General features: G+C 34.4%; 1 protein-coding gene across 5 annotated transcripts in view; it reads left to right on the forward strand.

The window, feature by feature from the left end:
- The window catches only part of STAG1 (STAG1 cohesin complex component), a 505,242-nt gene that overhangs the window by 429,930 nt on the left and 51,304 nt on the right, over positions 1-24,008 (forward strand). For all 5 annotated transcript variants that reach the window (XM_070466701.1, XM_070466702.1, XM_070466703.1 and 2 more), the window contains 6 exons: positions 2,817-2,920; positions 14,262-14,354; positions 14,454-14,543; positions 14,696-14,899; positions 15,880-15,950; positions 17,452-17,539. In XM_070466701.1, the coding sequence (XP_070322802.1) occupies positions 2,817-2,920; positions 14,262-14,354; positions 14,454-14,543; positions 14,696-14,899; positions 15,880-15,950; positions 17,452-17,539 (650 nt within the window). The remainder of the gene's footprint in view (positions 1-2,816; positions 2,921-14,261; positions 14,355-14,453; positions 14,544-14,695; positions 14,900-15,879; positions 15,951-17,451; positions 17,540-24,008) is intronic.

Here is a 24,008-nt window from a genome sequence, read left to right on the forward strand (position 1 = left end):
TTCAAATTAGTTTCAAAATGTTTTTAAATATATATAGGAATGAATTCAATAAGGAAAGTACAGAATCAATGTGAAGAAAATCATAATGTTTCATTAAATAATGTCAAATACGATCTTATAAATGGAGAGTTATATCACGTTCCTGACTGGAAAGATGATTAAAATGTCAGTTCTTCCCAACATAATGTATAATTTTCTTAAAAATACCAGTTCAAATTCCAGTGCATTTGAGAGAAGTCTGAAAGGTGAGGTGAGAAAATAAACTAAGCATAATGATTTTAAAACTTACATAGACTGAGTAAAGTTAAGTCCAACAAAGAAGACAAATATCATATGATATTAGGTATATGTGGGATATTTTTTTAAAAGGGTACAAATGAGCATTCTGCGAAACAGAAATAGAGTTACAGATGCAGAAAACAAACATGGTTACCAGAAAGTTGAGGCAAATAGACTGGAAGATTGGGATTGACATATACACACTGCTATATATAAAATAGATAACTAATAATGGCCTAGTGTATAGCACAGGAAACTACTTAGTACTCTTTAGTGGCCTATATGAGACAAGAATCTAAAAAAGAGTGGAGGTATATATATATATATATTTGGCTCACTTTGCTGTACACCTGAATTAACACAACACTGTAAATCAACTATACTCCAATAAAAATTAAAAATTAAAGTTTATGCAGAATTTCATGCATAAGTTATAAAGACAGTATAGCATAGTGCTTAAGAGCTTAGACCTTGAAGTCAGACTGCCTGGGTTCATATCTTGGGTCTACTACTGATTGAGTGCTTTGAAAAGTTATTTATAACTGTGCCCTGCATATAGAAAATACTTAATAAATTGTTTGCTACTAGCTTTATAGAAATTAGAATTTTTTTAGGAAAAGGATTAGATAAGGGAAATTTGTTCAACTAGATATTCAAATTAGTTGAATTAAATTACACATTAAGGTATATTATAACATTATAAAGTTGCTATAATCAAAACAGTATGGCTTTATAACACTGAAACTAAAGAATCCAGAAATATTAATAGATCAAAGTATATAGGAGCATCTGCTGCTAAGTCACTTCAGTCATGTCCGACTCTGTGCAACCCCATAGACGGCAGCCCACCAGGCTCCCCAGTCCCTGGGATTCTCCAGGCAAGAACACTGGAGTGGGTTGCCATTTCCTTCTCCAATGTGTGAAAGTGAAAAGTGAAAGTGAAGTCGCTCAGTCATGTCCGACTCTTCGCAACCCCATGGACTGTAGCCTACCAGGCTCTTCCATCCATGGGATTTTCCAGGCAAGAGTACTGGAGTGGGGTGCCATTGCCTTCTCCGATAGGAGCGTCTAAAACATGTTAAAAGGTGATGTTCCAAATAAACCAAGGAAAGCTGGTTTTCTTTATCAATGGTGGGGGCATCATTGAGTGAGTGCTCATCTGGTGGGAGTTAAACAGACCCTTACCTGATATTAATACTATCAGCAGAATAAATTTCAGATAGATAAGAGAGGTAAAAGCAAGCAACAGAGACAGAAAAGAAAATATACTTCTTTAATCTCTGGGAGAAAGGAGCTCTTTGAAAGCAATGCAAGAAACCCAAAAGACTTTTATTTTAATCTATATGAGATGATAGATATTAGCTAAACTTACTGTGGTAATCATTTCACAATGTAGGTAAATTAAATCATTGTGTGGTACAACTTAAACCTGTATGGTATTGTATGTCAGTTATCTCTCAAAAAAATAAATAAATAAATAAAAATCCTGGAAAGCAAAGAGAGAAATCTGAAAGTCATAAATCAGTATAGATATGACTCTGCAGAAGTTAACTATTTCTGACAGAAGATACCATGAGGAGTCTAAAACCAAAAGCACAAACTGTGAGAAAATATTTGCATCATTTAAGACAAAGTTAATGCTACTAATATATAAGAATCCAATAAAAGTGTATAACAATAGAAAAATTAGCAGAGAATAAACAGAAAAGTCTCCAAAAAAATTTTTTAACTAATAAACAAGAAAATGCACTCCACTAATTATGCAGGAGCAAAATAAGAAATACCACTTTCAGTGATTGGATTGGCAAAAATTAAAGGAACTTAAAGCATCCAGTGTTGGCAGGGATAAAAGGAATCAAACATTGTCATCATTGCAGTTGAAGGTGTGGATTGCAGTAAGTAACGTTATTGATTTGTCAGTACCAAGATTTTAACCTTTGACTCATTACTCCCTCTCTTGACATTTATTCTGCAGAAATAGAAGTGTTAGTTACATAAATTTGTGTATATTTATGATACTTGTTATTGAATTTTTTATAAATGTGACAAGAATTGGGGGAAAATTTGAGTGAATGTTAGTAGAGAAGGTTGAGTTGAATAAACTGTGGAACACAAATTATATAATAACTTGTAATTATTTAAGGTAATTGTTCATATGTGTCATGTGACTTGAAAAATACTCAAAATCTATTGTTAATTTTTTTTTTTTTTACTAAAAAAAGCAAAAGATATGTAAACTTTGAAATGATATAGAAGGAAAATTTTGGCATTGCCCAATTCAGAAGTATGATATTACAAGAAATTAGGTATTAGAAGAAACCAGAGGTTACCCTGTTTTTCTTTACTTTGTATACCTCTTTCTTATTTGACTTATGACAGATGCATATTATTGAAAAGATAAAAAGGACAAAGAATAGGACTTAACCTTAGTCTTTAAGTAATAGGTTGCAGGTTTTTTTTTTATAATTGTGTGCATTTTTGATATGTGGCTATTATAAAACTATCTACTTATGCTAGTGTGTTTTGTTTGACTTTAGCAATGTCCGACCGTCAGGAGAGTGCTCTTATAGAGCTAATGGTTTGTACAATTCGTCAAGCTGCTGAGGCACATCCTCCAGTGGGAAGGGGTACCGGCAAGAGAGTAAGTTATATTAGTGAGAAATCTAAAAAAAAAAAAAAAAAATTAATGACTTATCTTTTTCAAATATTTGAATATTTACTGACGTATGTATTCCTAAAAACATGAAATTTTTGTAAATGATACATGCTTGTGGTAGTTCATCTTATATCCTGTCTACTCATTTTCCAAAAGTAGGTTCTTTTCATCCATGCTGCTTGCTATAGCACCTGTGCCTGCTTCTAGTTCAGTATCCTAAGAATTTTCACATTCATATTTGTTTAAAGTACAGAAAGGCTCTGAAGGCTAACTATCTAGTTTTGTAAATTCTTCCATTTAGCATCTATATAATCTTTGGACAGTTGACCATTTTCTTTGTTAATGTGCTTACCCATAGTATGAGGCTAATAATACAGGTGTTATTGCTGATAGCTTACAGTGAACGATGAGGGATTCATGATCTCTGAGGAAGATTTAGCTTCAGGACCAGGGACCAGGCTTGATCACTCTAGCTTTTGTGTAGCAGAGTTTTATTAAAATGAAAAAGGACAGAGAAAGCTTATGACATAGACATCAGAAGGAGGATGGAGAGTGCCCCCCTCACTAATCTTATCAAGGCCTTATATACTTTTACCAGACCCCCTCCCACAACAGACATCTTAAATTAACAAGATTAGAACTAACAACTGAAAGGTCTCACCAGATCCATTCCTACAGCATACATCTTAAGATAACAAGATTAGTCAGAAGGTTCTTGTTAAGGAGAAACAAGATACATTGCTATATTGACTAAGACAAAGCAACGTAGAAAAAGTTTTTTTTCTCCTCCTTGAGAGCCCCAGACCCCTTCTTCCTCAAGGGCTCTGGACCCCTTCCTCCTTGAGGACCCCAGACTCCTTAACAACCTACCTAAGGATTAGATCTTTCATTGTTATTCCAGATGAATTGAGATGATCACAGATGGGAAGACTAGCTCTGGTAGTGTGAAGAAGTAGGCAATTTCCCTTCCTCCCGTTTTCCCCCCGCCCCCCAAAAAAAAAGGAATGAAACTGGAAAAATTATGAAAACTCATATCAGGGCTCTGGAAATTCACCACAGATTTTTTAAAAAATAAATAAATTGAGAAGTATTTCTAGGCATATCTTAGAGATATTGTAGGTTGAGTTCCAGACCACTACAGTAAAGCAAATATTGCAGTAAAGCCAGGCACATGAATTTTTTCTTTTCTCAATGCATACAAAAGTTATATTTACACTATACAATAGTCTATTAAGTGTACAATGCCTTAGGCCTATAAAAATGATGTACATACCCGTAATTTAAAAATACTTTATTGCTTAAAAAAAAACACAATCACCTGAGCCTTCAGAAAATTAGAGTCTTTTTGCTGATGGCAATTTCTTAAAGTTAGACAATGATGTTTACCTCATTGATGGACTTTTCCTTTTGAAAACTGGTTCTCAGTAGTATGTAATGCTGTCTGATAGCATTTGACCCACAGTAGAAGTCTTTCAAAATTGGAGTCGGTCCTCTCAAACCCTGCCACTGCTTTATCAACTAAGTATGTGTCATATTCTAAATACTTTATTGTCATTTCAACAATCATCACAGCATTTTCACCATGAGTAGATTACATCTCTGGGAACCACTTTCTTTGCTCACCCATAAGAAGTAACTCCTCATCTGTTAAAGTGTTTGTCATGAGGTTTATACATATTCAGACTCCACTTTGAATTCTTTCTCTTGTTATTTCCAGCACATCTGTAGTTCCTTGCTCCACAAAACCCCTTGTACTTCTCAAAGTCATTCATAAGAGTTGAAGTCAACTTCTTCAAAAATTCTGTTGTTGATATTTTGACCTCTGCTTGAATCATGAATATTTTTAGTGCCATCTAAAATCTGAATACTTTTCAGAAAGTTTCCAATGGACTTTGCTCAGATTCATCAGCGGATCACTCTCTATGGCAGCTATAGCCTTACAAAATTTTTCTTAACTAGTAAAACTTGAAAGTCAAAATTACTCTTTGATCCATGGGGCTGCAAAATGAATATTGTGTTAGGCGGCATGAAAACAACATTATTCTCTTTGTGCATCTCCGTCAGAGCTCTTCAGTGACCAGATGCATCGTCAGTGAGCAGTCATATTTTGAAAGGGATCTTTTTTTTTGAGCTGTAGATCTCAACAGTGGGCTTAAAATACTTGCCAAACCACCAGCTCCGGGAGTTGGTGATAGACAGGGAAGCCTGGCTTGCTGCAGCCGATGGAGCAAAGAGTCAGACATGACTGAGCAACAGAACTGAACTGAAACCACGTTGTAAACAGATGTGCTATCACCCACACTTTGTTGCCGCATTGATAGAGCATAGGCAGGGTAGATTTAGCATAATTCAAGGGGCCCTTGATCCATGGGGCTGCAAAATGAATATTGTGTTAGACAGCTCGTAGCTCAGTTGGTAAAGAATCTGCCTGCAGTGCAGAAGACCTGGGTTCAGTTCCTGGGTTGGGCAGGTCCCTTGGAGAAGGAAATGGCAACCCACTCCAGTATTCTTGCCTAGAGAATCCCATGGACAAAGGAGCCTGACAAACTACAGTCCATGGGGTCGAAAGAGTCAGACATGACTTAGCGACTAAACCACCACCACCAAGGGGCCCTAGGACTCTCAGAAAGGCAAATGAACATTGGCTTCAGCTTAAAGTCACCAGCTGTATAACTATGAAAATCCTAGGTGGCATCTTCTTTTAATATCATGCTATTTTATCTACACTGCAAATCTTTTTGTTTAGCATAGCCACCTTCATTACTTGTCTTAGCTAGATCTAGATAACTTGCTGCATCTTCTACATCAGTACTTGCTGCTTCACCTTGAGGTCTTATGTTATGGAGATGGCTTCTTTTCTTAAATCTCATGAACTAGATTCAGACTTTTCCCTTGGAGCTTCCTCACTTCTTTCAGCGTAGAATTTAAGAGAGGGCCTTGCTTTGAATTAGACTTTGACATAAGGGAATGTGGTCCCTACCCCCCAGCAAATCAGGTCTCAGAGAGGAGGAGTCTTATAAATTTGGAGCATTTGAACACAGTCTCTGCCAAATCATTGGCTAACCAGTGATATGTTGAAACACAGAGGAAACGTCCAGAAAGACAGGTTAAAAAAAAAAAAAAGAATAAAATTCCAAACAGAAACCGTCCATCGTGTGAGAGACAAGTTACACAGTTTCAATTAAAGATTAATTTGTTAAAAGGAAACTTAGGAAAATAATTTTGAAATACACAGCTGTTACAAGATACCCCAAAATGTCTGCTTTTCTAGAAAAATTGGAGCCATGCCAAAAAAATAAACGAACAGTAAAGTGTGACCATACTAAGGGGGGAAAGCAAACAATAGAAATGATTTCTCAAGGGCTTCCCTGGTGATCCAGTGATTAAGAATCCACTTGCCAGTGCTGGGGATACGAGTTTGACCCCTATTCAGGGAAGGTCCCACATGCCACAGAGCAGCTAAGCCCACATGCCCCAACTACTGAAGTCTGAACACCTGGAGCCAGTGCTCTGCAGAGAGAGACGCGCCACAGTGAGAAGCCCACGCTCCACGACGAAGAGCATCCTGACTTACTGCAGCCAGAGAAAGCCCGAGTGCAGCAATAGAGACCCAGAGCAGGCTAAAAACAATTAAAATTAATTAAAAATGTAAAAAAAGCTTAGAAACAAGAGATGGCTTCTCAGTGGGCCAAGTTGTTGGGTTTAACAGATACTTCAGAGCCCTTTTTGTAAATGTGTTCAAAGAGTTCTAGCAAAATATGTTTGGAGAATTATAAGAAAATATGGTAACAAGAAATAAAAAGTGAGTAATTTCAGTTTTTCAAATGCTAATTTATGAGTTGAAAATTACAATAACAGAAATTTATAACTTATTAATGAGCTCAACAGATTTTAAATGACAGAAGAAACATTGAACATGAAAGATTAATAGAAATTGTTTATTTTGAAAAAAACAGGGAAAAAGATAAAACGAAATGACAGAGCTTAAGAAATGTGTGAAACATCAAGTGCACCAGATTTGTGTAATAGAGTCCTAGAAAGAAAGGAATGAGAGAAGGAGACAAGAAGGAAAAACTTTTAAAGGAATATTAATAATAATTGCCATAGACTCCTCAAATTTGGTGAGAAATGTTAATCCACAGATCCAAGAAATTTTTAAAAAACCCAAATAGTGTAAACACAGGTCACGTTGTTGAAAAGACAAGGATGAAAAATCTTGAAAGCAGCAAGTAAAAAAGAACTAATGTGGAGGACGCAGCAATAGGTTTAATAATTTGACTTATCAGAAACAGTTAAGGCCAGAAGACAGTAAAATGACAGTCACCAAAAGACAACAAAATTGCCAACAAAGAATTCTAAATTTGTAAAATTATTTTACAAGTATGAAGGTGAAATGAAAACATTCCTATATAAACAAAGATTGAGAGACATATTGTTTTAAAAAACTGCCTTTGAAGAAATACTAAAAAAGAAAAATCCTTTAAGTTGTTAAGAATAGAAACTATAATCCACAGGAAGAAATAGAAAGTACTAGAAATGATATATATGTGGGTGGGTATAAAAGGCTGTGTATATTTTTTTTTAATTTTTAAAGGGACATGAGATTATTTAAAGCAATAGTACTAGCATTGTAGTGTTAAGATTGTAATATACATAGACGTGTGAAAATAGCACAAAGAAGGGTAAAGGAAATAGAACTCTCTTGGGAGAAAAATTGCTGTGTTTTGTTGTAATTAATTCATTATTAATTTGAAGTTGTAATAAGTTGAAGAGCTATTGATATATTGTAACCCCTAGAACAACTTCTCATACCTAAAAAAGGAGAACAAAATCAAGAGAAGTTACAATTGCATGCTGAAGAATGTTTAATTGCAAAGAAGACAATAAAGAATGAAAAGAGGGGAGGAAAAAAACGTACATGGATAACAAATAGCCCAGTGGCTGATATAAATTTAACCATATTAATAATTTCATTAAATATGAACATAGGTCTTCCCAGGTGGCGCTAGTGGTAAAGAACCCGCATGCCAGTACAGGAAACTTAAGAGACACAGGTTTGAACCTTGGGTCAAGAAGGCCCCCTGGAGGAGGTCATGGCAACCCACTCCAGTATCTTGCCTGGAGAATCCCATGGACAAGGAAATCTGGAGGGCTACAATCTATAGGGCTGCAAAGAGTCAGACACGACCTAGCACACCCACATAAATACAGGAAAGATTCCAAAAAGTAAATGATTGAGAAAAGTACTGACTGGGTATGTAATGATAATAAGGGATTGTTGTTTAATGTTGGAGATGTAAAGTCTGTTCTTGCATCTTCATCTGTTAAATACATACTTAAATATTAGGGGTGAAATGATATACCAAGAATTTGCCTCAAAATGCTACAGGTGGGGGGAAAAAAAAAACTCAGAGAAACTGATGAAGCAATCACAGAATGTAATTTTGACTGACAGCCCCTTTGGGCTAATTTCTTGTCATTTTGACATACTACCATTTTTTGAGTGCTTTCTCTTAGAGCAAAATGTTCAGGCTCACTTTCTACCTTTACTGCTTATATTAATAATCTATTGCTACATTTAAAAAAATTGCAGTAGTTGTCCCTTATCCATCATTTCTCTTCTCAAGCTTTAATTACTAGTCAACTATGGTCCAGAATATTAAATGGAAAATTCAAGAATAAACAGTTGATAAGTTTGAAGTTGCAAGCTGTACTGAGAAGCATGGTGAAAATTCTCACACATCCAGCTTTGTCTCTCTCCATCCTACCCAGAACATGAATCATACCATTGTCCAATGTACTCCACCAGTTAGACACTTCGTAGCTCTTGGAGGTTGTCAAATCTGCTATAATATTATTGCTGTGATTGTGTTCAAGTATCCCTTATTGTACTTAATATTGACCTGAATGCACAAGAGTAGTGATGCTGGCATTTTGGATATGTCAAAGAAAAGCCATAACTGCTTCCTATAAGTGAAAAGATGAAAGTTCTAGACTTAACAGGGAGAGAAAAAAATATGTACTGAATTTGCAAAGATGTTCGTTAAGAATAAATTTCTGTCTGTGACATTGTGAGAAAGGAAAAGGAAATTTCTGTTTGTTTTGCTGTCATACATCAAACTGCAAAAGTGATGGCCACAATACTTGATGAATTCTTAGTTAAGATGGAAAACAGCTTTGTCTAACTCAATGAAACTAAGCCATGCCGTATGGGGCCACCTAAAACGGATGGGTCATGGTGGAGAGGTCTGACAGAATGTGGTCCACTGGAGAAGGGAATGGCAAACCACTTCAGTATTCTTGCCTTGAGAACCCCATGAACAGTATGAAAAGGCAAAAAGATAGGACACTGAAAGATGAATTCCCCAGGTCAGTAGGTGCCCAATATGCTACTGGAGATCAGTGGAGAAATAACTCCAGAAAGAATGAAGGGATGGAGCCAAAGCAAAAACAACACCCAGTTGTGAATGGGACTGGTGATAGAAGCAAGATTCGATGCTATAAAGAGCAATATTGCATAGGAACCTGGAATGTTAGGTCCATGAATCAAGGCAAATTTGAAGTGGTCTAACAGGAGATGACAAAAGTGAATATCGACATTGTAGGAATCAGTGAACTAAGATAGACTGGAATGGGTGAATTTAACTCAGATGATCATTGTATCTGCTACTGTTGGCAGGAATCCCTTAGAAGAAACAGAGTAGCCGTTATGGTCAACAAAAGAGTCCGAAATGCAGTACTTGGATGCAATCTCAAAAAGGACAGAATGATCTCTGTTTGTTTCCCAGGCAAACCATTCAATATCACGGTAATTCAAGTCATACCCCAACCAGTAACGCCGAAGAAGCTGAAGTTGAACAGTTCCATGAAGACCTACAAGACCTAGAACTAACACCCAAAAAAGATGTCCTTTTCATTATAGGGGACTGGAATGCAAAAGTAGGAAGTCAATAAGGTGGAAAAGGCATTAAATTTACATAAAATATTTTGAAAGAGAGGCCACATTCACATTTTATTGCAGTATATTGTTATACTTTTTCTGTTACTGTTGTTAATCTCTCACTATGCCTAATTTATCAATTTAACTTTATCATAGGCATGTTCGTGTTGGTAAAAAACATACTATATCAAGGGTTCAGGACAATTAGCAATTTCAGACATCCACTGGGCATCTTGGAATGTATCCCACACAGTTAAGGGGGACAGCTGTACTCCAAACTTTGACGCTTAAAGGAATAAGTATTCATTGTCTCATATAGTTTCTGTAGGTCAGAAATTTGTTAATGACTTAGCTGTTTTTACTTTAGATTCTCTCACAGGGTTACAGTTAAGATATAGCCAGGGACTTAACCTCTGAAGTCTTGATAGTAAATTTGCTACTTCCGTAATGGTTCAGTCACATGATTGACAAGTTAGTGTTTATTGTGGATAGGAAGCCATAGATCCTTACCTCATAGGTAGTACTGTTGACCTCATAGTAGTACTGTTTCAAGGCTGCAAGTCTCCCCCAGAATTAATGATCCAAGAAAGAATAAAGTATACACTTCTATGTCTTTTATGACCTCAAAAGTCATATAGCATAATTCCCACAGTATTCTTTAGGTTACACATGTCAGCCTTATTCATTTTTGGAAGAGATTCTATTAAGGGCATGAATACTAGGAGATAATGGAGCCACACTGTAGGCTACATTACCCTAGAACAGGAATCTCCCACGAGCACTAGTTCCTTTTGATACAGAGTAATATGTAAAAATCAAAATCTTGTCACTAAGGATCAGTTCAGTTCAGTCATTCACTCATGTCCAACGCTCTGCAACCCCATGGACTGCAGCACGCCAGGCCTCCCTGTCCATCACCAACTCCCAGAGTTTACTCAAATTCATGTCCATTGAGTCGGTGATGCCATCCAACCATCTCATCCTCTGTCATCCCCTTCTCAATCTTTCCCAGCATCAGGGTCTTTTCAAATGAGTCAGTTCTTCGCATCAGGTGGCCAAAGTATTGGAGTTTCATCTTCAACATTAGTCCTTCCAATGAATATTCAGGATTGATTTCCTTTAGGATGGACTGATTGGATCTCCTTGCAGTCCAAAGGACTCTCAAGAGTCTTCAACACCACAGTTCAAAAGCATCAATTCTTCGGCACTCAGCCTTCTTTATAGTCCAACTCTCACATCCATACATGACTACTGGAAAAACCATAGCTTTGACTAGACGGACCTTTTTGGTAAAGTAGTGTGTCTGCTTTATTAATATGCTGTCTAGGTTGGTCTTAGCTTTTCTTCCAAGGAGCAAGTGTCTTTTAATTTCATGGCTGCAGTCACCATCTGCAGTGATTTTGGAGCCCAAAAACACAATGTCTGTCACTGTTTCCACTGTTTACCCATCTATTTGCCATGAAGGGATGGGGCCAGATGCCATGATCTTAGTTTTCTGAATGTTGAGCTTTAAGCCAACTTTTTCACTCTCCTCTTTCACTTTCATCAAGAGGCTCTTTAATTCTTCGCTTTCTGCCATAAGGGTGGTGTCATCTGCATATCTGAGGTTATTGATATTTCTCCTGGCAATCTTGATTTCAGCTTGTGCTTCATCCAGTCCAGCATTTCTTATGATATACTCTGCATATAAATTAAATAAGCAGGGTGACAATAATACAGCCTTGGTATATTCCTTTCCCGATTTGGAACCAGTCTGTTGTTCCATGTCCAGTTCAAACTGTTGCTTCTTGACCTGCATACAGATTTCTCAGGAGGCAGGTAAGGTGGTCTGGTATTCCCATCTGTTGTAGAATTTTCCACAGTTTGTTGTGATTCACTAAAATACTCATTGTCAACTGGTTATCATTTCTGCTAGGCACCATTAGTATACAGAGCTAAGAAATATATATATATATATACACACACACACACATTGTGCTTAAATCATGCATTCATATTAATATTTCTGACTTAAATTTAGCATAACAGAGTTTTTACCTCTTTGATTTTGTTTCTCATCTTTATTTTTTGAAATACATAAAAAATTTACTTAGTTAAAAAATCAGAATGTTTAGAGAAGTCTTTCTTAAATCCTTCCCTCTATACCCCTTTTCTACCTGTATCCAATTTTATTTGTTTTTTTATATCTCCTTCAGTGTTTCATTTTGCAAATATAGATAAATGCATGTACAAATACAGGTACATGTATTCTTATTCTCCATCCTCTTCCCTTTCAATATCCTATCTCCTACAAAAGATAGCATATTTTATGTGGTTTTCTGTACTTTATATTTTCATTTAACAGTATATCCTGGGTATTACTACATAAGTTTACTTGCAGGTTTTTTGTATTTTCTTATGTCTGAATAGGATTCGTTTTGCAGATACACTGTTGAGAGTCTTTTTGGTTGTTGCCAGTCTTTTGCTAGAAATAATGTGAAATGAATAGTCCTGTGTCATTTCATATTTGTACCAACTGTGTTGGTGGGGTAAATTGCTAAAGTAAGATAGCTGGAGCAAAGCAAAAAAGTATGTACAGTTTTGTTGGGTATTTTCAAGTTTCTCCTTCGTATTTATTATGCCCATTTTTGTTCTCCCATCGAAGATTCCGTGAGGATTAAATGAGTTCATGTACATAGAGTGCCTGACACAATGACCATTTAATTGATGATAGCTATTACCCTAAAATCAGTATCCTTAGACCTTTCATACATTGTATAATGAATTTCAAGACTTCTCAATATTCTAAAAGCATTTCTATATACATATGCATTTCATTTTATATGTAGCCCCTTTAATTATTTTGTCAAAACTAAGCTTGACACTTGGTGGTAGATTATTCCAAAATGTTTATTTTGTGTCTTAAGAGGTTGAAGAACAATTGTTGTTCAGTTGCTCAGTCGTGTTCAACTCTTTGCAACCCCATGGACTGTAGCATGCCAGGCTTCCCTGTCTTTCACCATCTCCCGGAGCTTGCTCAAACTCATGTCCATTGAGTCGTTGATGCCATCCAACTGCCTGATCCTCTTTTGTCCCCTTCTCCTGCCTTCCATCTTTCCCAGCATCAGTCTTTTCTAATGAGTCTGCTTTTCACATCAGGCGGCCAAAGTATTAGAGCTTCAGCACCAGTCTTCCATTGAATACACAGGGTTGATTTCCCTTAAGATTGACTGGTTTGATCTCCTTGCTGTCTGAGCAAGGGACTCTACAGAGTTCTCCAGCACCACAGTTCAAAAGCATCAGTTCTTGGATGCTCAGCCTTCTTTTTGGTCTAACTCTCACATCCATACATGACTACTGGATAAACCATACCTTTGACTATATGGACCTTTGTTGGCAAAAAAGAATGTCTCTGCTTTTTAATACACTGTTTAGGTTTGTCATAGCTTTTCTTCCAAGGAGCAAGTGTATTTTAATTTCATGGCTGCCTCGCCATCTGCAGTGATTTTGGAGCCCAAGAAAGTAAAGTTTGTCACTATTTACATTGTTTCCCCATCTAATTGCTGTGAAGTGATGGGACCAGATGCCTTGGTTTTATTGAAAAGCAATAAAGCCCCTGAAAGAACAATTAAATAGGACGTCCTGTTCTTTCATATGTTATCAGACATTGAGGTTTACATTTATAAAGTACCAGTTTATATTGGAATGTTTCTGTCCTGTAAAATCATTGAAAATTATGTTGGTAAATTCCTTCAAACTGCAGAATACTTTGGGGAAATAATTATCCTCACTGAGCCTGCATTTTAATATTTTATTTTTGGAACCACCTATGGTTCCCTATGGGGCTTCCCTGGTGGCTCAGAGGTTAAAGCATCTGCCTGCAATGCAGGAGACCCAGGTTCGATCCCTGGGTTTGGAAGATCCCCTAGAGAAGGAAATGGCAACCCACTCCAGTATTCTTGCCTGGAGAATCCCATGGACGGAGAAGCCTGGTAAGCTACCAGTCCACGGGGTCGCAAAGAGTCGGACTTGACTGAGCGACTTCACTTTCACTTTCACGGTTTAACTAGTTGAGTACAGGTTAAGGTGAAGGGCTCGAGTCTGCTCGTTGACCATAGGCTGTACCCTTCTGTCTCAAATATTGTAGGTGGTTTTTTAGAAATGTTTTTGTTCTGATTTAATCTAAACAAGTAGTAATTTATCTAAAATAAGTAGCTATTTAATAAAGGACGAGTACATGTTTATTATTAATTTGAATGAAACTAGATACATTTATTTTAGTAGTTTGTTAAGCTTTTCTGAAAATTCTGTTATATTATCTGCCATTGCTTCATCATCTTTGTAACATTCTAGATTTATAAATTAGTACATGACACTTACTCTTTACACATTTAAATTGATTTCTAGGTGCTAACTGCCAAAGAAAGGAAAACTCAAATTGATGATAGAAACAAATTGACTGAGCATTTTATTATCACACTGCCTATGTTGCTGTCAAAGGTACAGTTTCCATTTTCAGTTTTGTGATAGTATGCCACCAAATTTGCTTACTACACTGTACTATTAAAGTAGTTACATCTTTTTCTTTGCTTCTTCTAGTATTCTGCAGATGCAGAGAAGGTAGCAAACTTGCTACAAATCCCACAGTATTTTGATCTAGAAATTTATAGCACAGGTAGAATGGAAAAGGTAAGAAACTTTAAAATTGAAATTGTGCTATTATAGTCTGTTTTATTAACTGGATTATTTTATTTTCTTATAATATGTAGGTTTATTATGTGACAGATGCTGTTTTGTTTTTTGTTATTAATCTAAATATCATAGTTTTTTTTCCTCTGCAGCATCTAGATGCTTTATTAAAACAGATTAAATTTGTTGTGGAGAAACATGTAGAATCAGATGTTCTGGAAGCCTGCAGTAAAACCTATAGCATCTTATGCAGTGAAGAGTATACCATCCAGAACAGAGTTGACATAGCTCGAAGCCAACTGATTGATGAGTTTGTAGATCGATTCAATCATTCTGTGGAAGATCTATTGCAAGAGGTTGGTCTTAAAGTTAATGTGTACATAAAATAATTTTGGCTAATAATTATTCAAGGTAGCTGAGTTTGTAAATTTTTTCCATTTTAAAATAAAATTTAGTAGATTCTCTAATGTTTTCACAGCTTGGCAGCATAATTGCAGTTCATTTTATAAAGATAAGCCTTAGTTACACTTTATTTTTATTTTAAAGAACCTGTTTCATAAAGGGCAGATTTTTTTGTTTTTTTTTCTTTTCAGGAAAATCTTTTTAAGACCAGCTTTTTAAACTCATGTTTTTCATTTTCTATTCCTGGGATCTAATTTGCATTTTAATATTACTGAACTATTATGATGTACTAGTGAATAGAACATCAAAATAACCTGTGCTAATAAAGAATGGCTGCAGCAAGCACCTCCATCTGGTTACTTTTATGATTATTTCTGTGATTCCTGGGTCTTGCTGTCTTCCTTCAATCTATATAAGGCAACCTGGAATTCCCACAGCTTTGTATGTCCTGACAGCCAGGCTCATAGGACTTCTTTTTAATCCCTATAATCAATTTTCCCCTATTTTTAATTTTAACTTTTAATGTTTTCAACTATTTTAAAATTTCCATTGTGATTTTGCAGTTACACATGTAAGTGACAGTAAAGTCTTTGAAATAACCATTAAAATATTTAAAGTAAATATCCTTCCACTCAGCAGTTTCAAGGAATTTATCCTAAGGTATTAATCAGAAAAGGGTACAAAGTCATATTTATGACATTGTTTAAAATGCAAAAATGGTCATCTCTGGGTGTTGGACTTAAACACTTAAACAGGTGTTGTTTATTTTCTGGTATTTTGCTTATTTGTACTTTCTCATTTACCAACAGTGAATTTTTTTTTTGTATAATTTAAAAGAATTTTTCTTTATATGGTATGTATTAATAGATTTTCATGTGAATTTGAGAATGAGTAAATTTATGGTAGTGAGGTGCTTTCTGCTTTCTGTTTATAGGGAGAAGAAGCTGATGATGATGATATTTACAATGTTCTTTCTACATTAAAGCGGTTAACCTCTTTTCACAAGTATGTCGTTTTATTTAAAGTAGATTTAGTGAATATCCTATATTATTTAACATAAAACAAACTGATTGTAATGTTTAACATCTATGTAACAATGGGAAATTTTAGAGAAATATTAAGATGTAAATTTTTTATTATTCAGATTGTCTCAAGATAAATTGAGGTTTTTGTTATTATTTGATTACTTACGGAGTAAGATTTATCTTTCAGCATAGTGAATGTACACTCTACACTGTAAAAACTTGAAAATAATTAGTTTTAATAACAAACTTACGGAGTAAGATTTATCTTTCAGCATAGTGAATGTACACTCTACACTGTAAAAACTTGAAAATAATTAGTTTTAATAACAAATTAGATGGGCTTATTCTGTAAGCTAGTTTTGTAGGTGTAATTTTCAGTTCACATATCTTAGAAAGCTTGCTAAATAAGAATCACAATTTTGACAAAAGCTATAAAAGTTATTTCCATATGCTTTTTTCCCTGAATTGGTCTTGTTTGTTTATTCTTGTGTTCTTACTGTGTAAACAGAACAGTTGGATTTGAGTAAGGAAAAAAGGCTCAGAGCAGTGAAATAGGTATCATTTTCAAATTCTACTTTGCATATCCTTTGTAATGAGACATGCTTATTTTCTCCATAAAGGGAGGAAGTAAAGAACTTTGTTGTGAAAAAGAATGTTTAGGTATAGCTCTTACTTTAATGAATACTTCAGAGTCATTTCAAAAGCAGTGTCTAAAATCTAAGCCCTTTTCTATATACACAAGTACATTTTTGGAATTCCATGAAGAAACAGACTCATATCTGAAAAAATATTTTGACATCTGAAAATATAAGTTGACAATCAGTGTCAGAACTCCTTTTTAAGAAAATATTTTGACACTTGAAAATAGAAGTTGACAGCCAGTAATCATACTGTTTTTAGTAGCAGAGCTCATGAGAATTTACAGTGTCAGTCTTAACTCATTCAAAAGTCCTCAGCCCACATAGACAGCTACACTAAAGTTTTTGAACTGTGCCATATTTCCCTTACCCTGACTTTGTCTTTCGTGTCTTTTGTTATCTCCATATTGTGATGATTACAGATCTGTTTCAAAAATACACATGTATTTATACTTTGAAATTGTAAATGAATTAGTTTAAATATGCTTTAAAATATACTAGAAAGAATGGTAACCTTCACTTGAATATATAAAGTTTTATTATTATTGATTTCTCTTAATGAATTCCTAATATCAGCTTCTACTCTCTTTCTCTACCCACCTCTGTTCTCTTCTCTCCTCTCAGTCCCCTCTTCCATCTCTTTTTCTTTTCTCTCTCTCTCTGTCTTTGTCTCTCCCCCTTTTCTCTTTTTCCTTCTAAGTTTGGAGACTTGAACATTTCCTTATAGAACTTCTACACTTCTACTAGAAAATGAAATTATGTTATTTTTCCCCCAACTGAGCTCAACAAATTTAAACTTTCCTCCACTCTAGAATAAAGTTAATGCATCTTTGTTTATTTTAGCGCTCATGATCTCACAAAATGGGATCTATTTGGTAATTGCTACAGATTATTGAAGACTGGAATTGAACATGGAGCTATGCCAGAACAGGTAGGGGTTTATCATTATTCCTTCCATGCCGTTTTATTTATTTATTTACTTATTTATTTTGGCTGTGCTGGGTCTTAGTTGCAGCTTGCAACTCCATTGCAGGATGCATATGGGATTTAGTTCCCAACCAGGAATCGAACACAGCCCTCCAGCATTGGGAGCACAAAGTCTTACCCACTGGACCGCCAGCAAAGTCCTTCTGTGTCACTTTAGAAAGCTAAGATTTTTCTGAGATCATATAGGATTATCAAAAGCCTTTCATGGAAACATAGTTGACAGTTCTTAAATGCAGCCACCTCCTTTGAGAATTATCACCATAGTGATTGAGTGTTACAGATAGGTATATTTTACCTTCAGATTTGAACACAAAAAAATAGAAAAAATTTGCTATAATGTAGCAGAAGTTTAATATGAACATTTAATTTTGAAGTAAGTATTGTTACTCTTTTAGGAAAAACACCATTAATTACTCTAGAAGCAGTTTCAAAACTTGATCAATTTAATATAGTGAGAATTTCTGATCATGTGTGTTTCAGGCACTGTTCTAGGTATTGATAAGAGTAAGCCTTAGATATGGCTTAGTTTTTGTGGAAGAATCATAGTTAAATAAGTTTAGAGGCTTTTAGCAGATTTTAGACTTTTTTGTCTTCATATGTAAGTCGGAGTGAAAAAGTTTCTCTAGTCTGAAAGAGATTCTGTCAGCTATCATATAGAGAATTAAGAATATAATATTTCTATATGAGAATTAAATTGTTATTAATTAGCAATTATAATTATTGCTAATTAACAGTAACAATCTGTTGTTAAGAAGTAAGAGTTATTTTGTACATTGCAGACACTCATTCATACAGACCAAAATTTTAATGCTATCCCTGTGGTTAGGTACAGATGATGTTTAAGGGTGAGTTCATCCATTCCTGTTTTGGTAATATGGGATGCTTAGATGATACTTCATTATACTAAAGCAATAAGAATGTCAGTAGATGTAACAAAATTATTAATTCACATTAAAACTTAATTGCACAAACAATGCTTTATTATTGCTGTGATTAACTCTTAAGTTGCCTTAATTCATGTCTTTGATCTCTACTTTGTAGGCACTCTTAATAACAAATGTCCCTGATTGTATTAAATGTTTTATTACAGTTTGTGCAAAAATGTTGAATATTTGACCCCTTGTTTGTTCTTCATTTATTGTTGACTCTTCCAACTTTCATCCTTTTTTTATCTCAAACTTTTCAGTAGCCTAAATGCAATTCACTGTTGCTTTAAGCTGTGCTTCAGAGTTGAAGTGATAGAGTGAAGATAATCTTTTTTTGGTCTACTTATTTTCCTCAAGAAGAGAATAAGAATAGCACTTTGCTGTTTTATCTGGAGATTATAACTATATCTAAATTTATTTTTAATTTTCAATACCATCATTTCTTAGTGGTCTTTTTAAAATTTATTTATTTATAATTGAATGATAATTGCTTTATAGTCAGTATCATTTTTTGTTTTAGACCTTTGTTATAGTCTCACAATATTTTTTGGTGATGATGCCAGTTTTCTGTTGTTTATTTGTACTACCTATGCATTATTTACCCCATCTTATTTTAATTTCTTTGAGTAAAAGAACATATTTATGTGACATTTGCTTTAGCTTTGTTAACTTCTTAGACACATTCTTTAAACTTTAATCATGTGTATGCATGATTAAATTGAGTACATCATTACTAGATTATACTCTTATTCATTTTATTTAGCATTTAGCAGCTCTTAGAAACATCTCTTTAGATACCCAGTATTGAAAATCCAAAACATGAATTCAGTCATTTCTTCATAGGACCATGAAAAAGAAAAAGTAGAATTGTTAGTCGCTCAGTTGTGTCCAACTCTTTGCGACCCTGTAACTGTAGCTTGCCAGGCTCTTCTATCCATGAAATTCTGTCCATTCTGTCCATGAAATTCTCCAGGTGAGAATACTGGAGTGTGTAGCCATTGCCATGCAAGCTTACTTTTTTAGATTCCAATTCTGTACCTTTCATTTAGAATCCAAATATATATCAAAAAAAAATATATATATATATATCAAAATATATATCAAAAAACTACCACATTGTATACTATTATTAAGCCTCAGCTATGCTTAATATTTTGAAGATAGATTAAAATTTATTTACCAACTGTTTTGTGGAATGTATTGTCCTTTTATGTTTGACTGTTCATTTTCTATGGTAACCATTTCAATGAGAAGGTTTGCAGTCCCACTGTTTGGGATTAACTGAATTCTTTTTTTCCTTCCTCTTTCCATGATCTCATTTCAGTGCTATTTTAACTATTATAGTGTAATATGTAAAACCAAATTTTATAAAATCTATTTGTTCTTAAAATACACTTTTAACGTTGAATTATAAAAAGTTATAATAGAAACATTAACTTGTTTCCTTTAGTTCATCAGTTGTCTATTTCCCATAGTTGCACACTCACGTTTGCACTTGCTCTCTCCCTCTTTCTCTCTTCTTCCCCATATAATAATAGGCATGTGTAAAAATAAATATTAATACTCTAGAATTTTTCTCCAGCCCTGGATCCAAGTCATAATAATGCATTACATTTTTATAATATCTTTGGTGGTTTTTTTGGTCTCCTTTAAATCTGAGTGGTCATTCAGGCTTGTCTTTTATGACATTTGAAGAGTATGGACCAGTTATTTTATAGAATGTTCTCCATTTAGTTTTGTCTGATCTGCATGTTTAGATTTAGATTATGCATTCTTGGCAGGAATGCTACATAAATGATACTCTGTTTTCAGTGAATCACATCAGGAAACACATGATGGCAGTTTGTTCAATATTGGTAATAATTAATTTTGATCACTTTAGTAAGTGAGGTCTGCCAAGTAACTCCTGTGTAGAGTTGCCATGTTCTTTTTTAATGCGTAAGTAATCTGTGGGAAGATTCCTTAAGACTGTGTATATAATCCTATTTCCTGTCAAACTTTGACATCATAATTTGAGCGTTCATTTATGATTTTGCCTGACTCGTTTATTACTATGATAGTCACAAAATGGTAATTTAAGTGGTGATTTTCTGTCTTTTGTATTTATTTGTTGGCCCTCCACTGTAAGAAAGAGCTTTTCCTTACTCCCAATAGTTATTTACTTATGTATTTGTTCATTAATTTACCTTTTTAAATTTTAAACTTATTTTTAAAAAATTTAGTAACATAATGGACTTATGGTTTCCTGTTTCATTCCTATTCTGTTCATCTGGTTAAAACAGTACTATGGTTGTTTATTTTGGTGCTCAAGTTGTTGTAGATTTAGCCAGATGGAATTTCTTTCCAGCCTGCTCCTGTGTGCTTTAAATATCTTTTTGAGCATTTCCATAGTTTCTGGCTCAAGAATATGTTCCAAGGTCTGTTTAGGCCCTGCCCTATGCTAATGAATTCTTAACCTATGGAAAACATGAAACTTACTGCAACTCCTTGACACAGTAGTCATTAGCTTGTATAGAATGCACATTTCAGAATTTATTGTAATAGTCATACCCTTTTTTTTTTTTTAGTAGAAAAATGAAGGCAAAAAATTTTAAATATTTAAATTCTTCTTATCCTGTTTTGTATTTCTTGTTAGTATATCTGTAAGTTATCTAAAACTCCTCTTAGGCAATATCTAAGAAAAATTAAATATTAAAATTTTGCTTTAATCGTAGTTCCAAGAATTATCTTTCCATATTCTAAAAATTGAAAGCCAATAAAGAAAAATTCATAAATTATTTTGGTAAATATTTGCTATATAACAATAGTGTGATTAAACACATAAAAAAAGAAGTTAATCATGTCAGTAACTTTGGACCTGTCAAGCCATCAGTAATAGAAAATTTTAGTTTTGTGTTTATTATGTGCCATGTACTATTTTAAGTCTTTATATACATACATTTGTTGAAGCCTTCTGACAACCCTATGGAATATACATTGTTCTTCTCATTTTATTGATTATTAAACTGATGCAAATAGACATTAACTTGCCCAAAGTCTCATAACTGCTTCATACCTTCTTAAATCAAGCTTTTAAATTCTTTTCATTGTCTTTTCAAATTTTCTACTGCTAGTTTACTACTACTGTTTATGCCCATGCCTTCTGATGTTTGTCCCAGGTCAAACTCTTATTATTTTACATTTTTATATTTTTTCCAAATTTCTTTCGTATTGTTCTAGTGATAATTATGGGGAGAGATTAGATGCTGGTACCTTATCATTGTGAACTGAAAATCAACACCTTTCTTTCTTTCTTTCTTTTTTTAATTTTGGCTATGTTGAATCTTCATTGCTACACAGGCTTCTGTAGTTGCAGTGAGTGGGAGGGAGCTGCTGTCTAGTTGCCCTGCATGGGCTTTTCATTGCAGTGGATTCTCTTCTTGCAGAGCACAGGCTCTATGAGTTTCTGGAAGGTTTCAGTAGTTGCAGTTCCTGGACTCTTGAGCACAGACTCAATGGTTATGTGCATGGGCTTAGTTGCTCCTGCACAGTGGAATCTTCCTGAAACAGGGATCAAACTTGTCTCCTGCATTGGTGGGTGGATTCTTTACCTACCAGGGTTAGGGAGCCACCAGGGAAGCCCTCAACATATTTCTTTAGACATAACATACTATATAGGGTTAAGTTTAATTTTAGTCAAGTTTTTGCTTATGATTATAAGATGACTTATTATATAAATAATGGGACCTTGTTTTCTCTAGAAGTATATCAATGTGGTCATGCTTTCCTTGAAAGACTACATACTTATTTCATTGACTGGGTATAGAAATGTTTTCACTTACTGACTTCTGACTATTCTTTGGGCATGCCATATCAGAACCTTTTGGAACATCTTCACGACCCTTCCACACACATCTGCTTAATTCTCTGGTCCTTGTTGACCAAAAATGTGTTTGAGTGTCAGGTTCTGGAGGTATAAGGGTATCTTGGAAGCAGTGTTTAACCTCAAGAGACTTTTGATCTTTTTAAAAATTCTACCTCCTTAATATCTCTTCCTGTCATCATTCTTCTAACCCTACTGCCATTTCCTTAGTTTCATCCTTCATATCTTCTCTTGCAGATCATAGCAGTAGCTGCCTATTTTGTCTTAGCAACCTGAGTTTCATCCTCTGTTCAGTCTAGGTTCTATTCCAGTAATTTTCAACTATATGTGTGTGTCAGAAAACGTTATGGAGTTGTGTTTTGTTTAATACTGACATATTTTCAAATACCATTCTGAGAAAAAATTAGTGTGATCCTCTTGCAAGGTTATTTGTCAGTCTCTATCAAAATTTAAAATGGACATACCTTTCATTGAGCATTAGTAGTTTGAGGAATTTAGACTGCAGGTATCTACTTGGACATAGGTACAGAGATATTCATTGCAAAATTACTTATAAAAATTTAAAACTTAAAATAATTTTAAATGTCCAGCAACAGAAAACAAAACAGAAGGACTGTTTTGATTCTGTATAATACTGTGTAGTCATAATTAAAAGAGTGCGGTTGATATTATTTCTTCTATAATATTCTCTGGGAGAAGAAATTTTATGAAAAAGGCAAGGAACAGAACAATGTAAGTTTAAAAGGATGATAATATTTATATATACATGTACCTTTTGCTTGACAGACTATTTCTGGAATGATACATAAGAAATTAACAGTGACTTTAACAGTGGCTTTCTCAGTGGAAAACTAGAGATTTGTAGTGGTCAAAAAACTTAATTTTAAGCGGGTAGGTAATTTAGGAGTTTGAGATTAACATATACACAGTACTATGTGTAAAACAGATAACCAACAAGGACCTTCCGTGTAGCACAGGGAACTGTACTCAGTATTTCATAATAACCTATAGGGAAAAGAATCTGAAAAATCTGTGTGTACACACACACACACACACACACACACAGGTATGTATTACTGAATCACTTTGCTATATACCTGAAACTAACACAACTTTGTAAATCAACTATACTGCAATAAAAATAAAAACAAAATTATATTGTTGTAAATTTTGCCATTATACTTACTGCTTTTTAAGTTTAAAAACCAGGTGTTTAAGACTAGTAGGGTAAAGGCATGGGGAGGGGCAAGATAAGGGTATGGAACTGATACAAACTATAATGTATAAAAGCCAGTTGTTTAATAATAAACACTGGCAAATGAAACTTTAGAAATATGTGCCATTTGCAATAGCACCAAAAGACGTGAAATACTTAGGTATAAATCCAACAAAATATGTGCAGGATATGTATACTGAAAACTATAAAACACTAATGATAGAAATCAAAGATTTTAATGAATGAAGATATATCAAGTTTGTGAATTAGAAAGCTCTGTGTTGTTTAAATGTCAGTTTTCCCCAAACTGATCTTAGATTCCAATTCCAGTTAAAATCTCAGCAAAATTTTTTTGTAGAAAGTGACAACTTGATACTAAAATTTATATGGGAAGGAAATAAAATAACCA

Source organism: Odocoileus virginianus, chromosome 4 (assembly GCF_023699985.2).
Source record: "Odocoileus virginianus isolate 20LAN1187 ecotype Illinois chromosome 4, Ovbor_1.2, whole genome shotgun sequence".
NCBI lineage: Eukaryota > Metazoa > Chordata > Mammalia > Artiodactyla > Cervidae > Odocoileus > Odocoileus virginianus.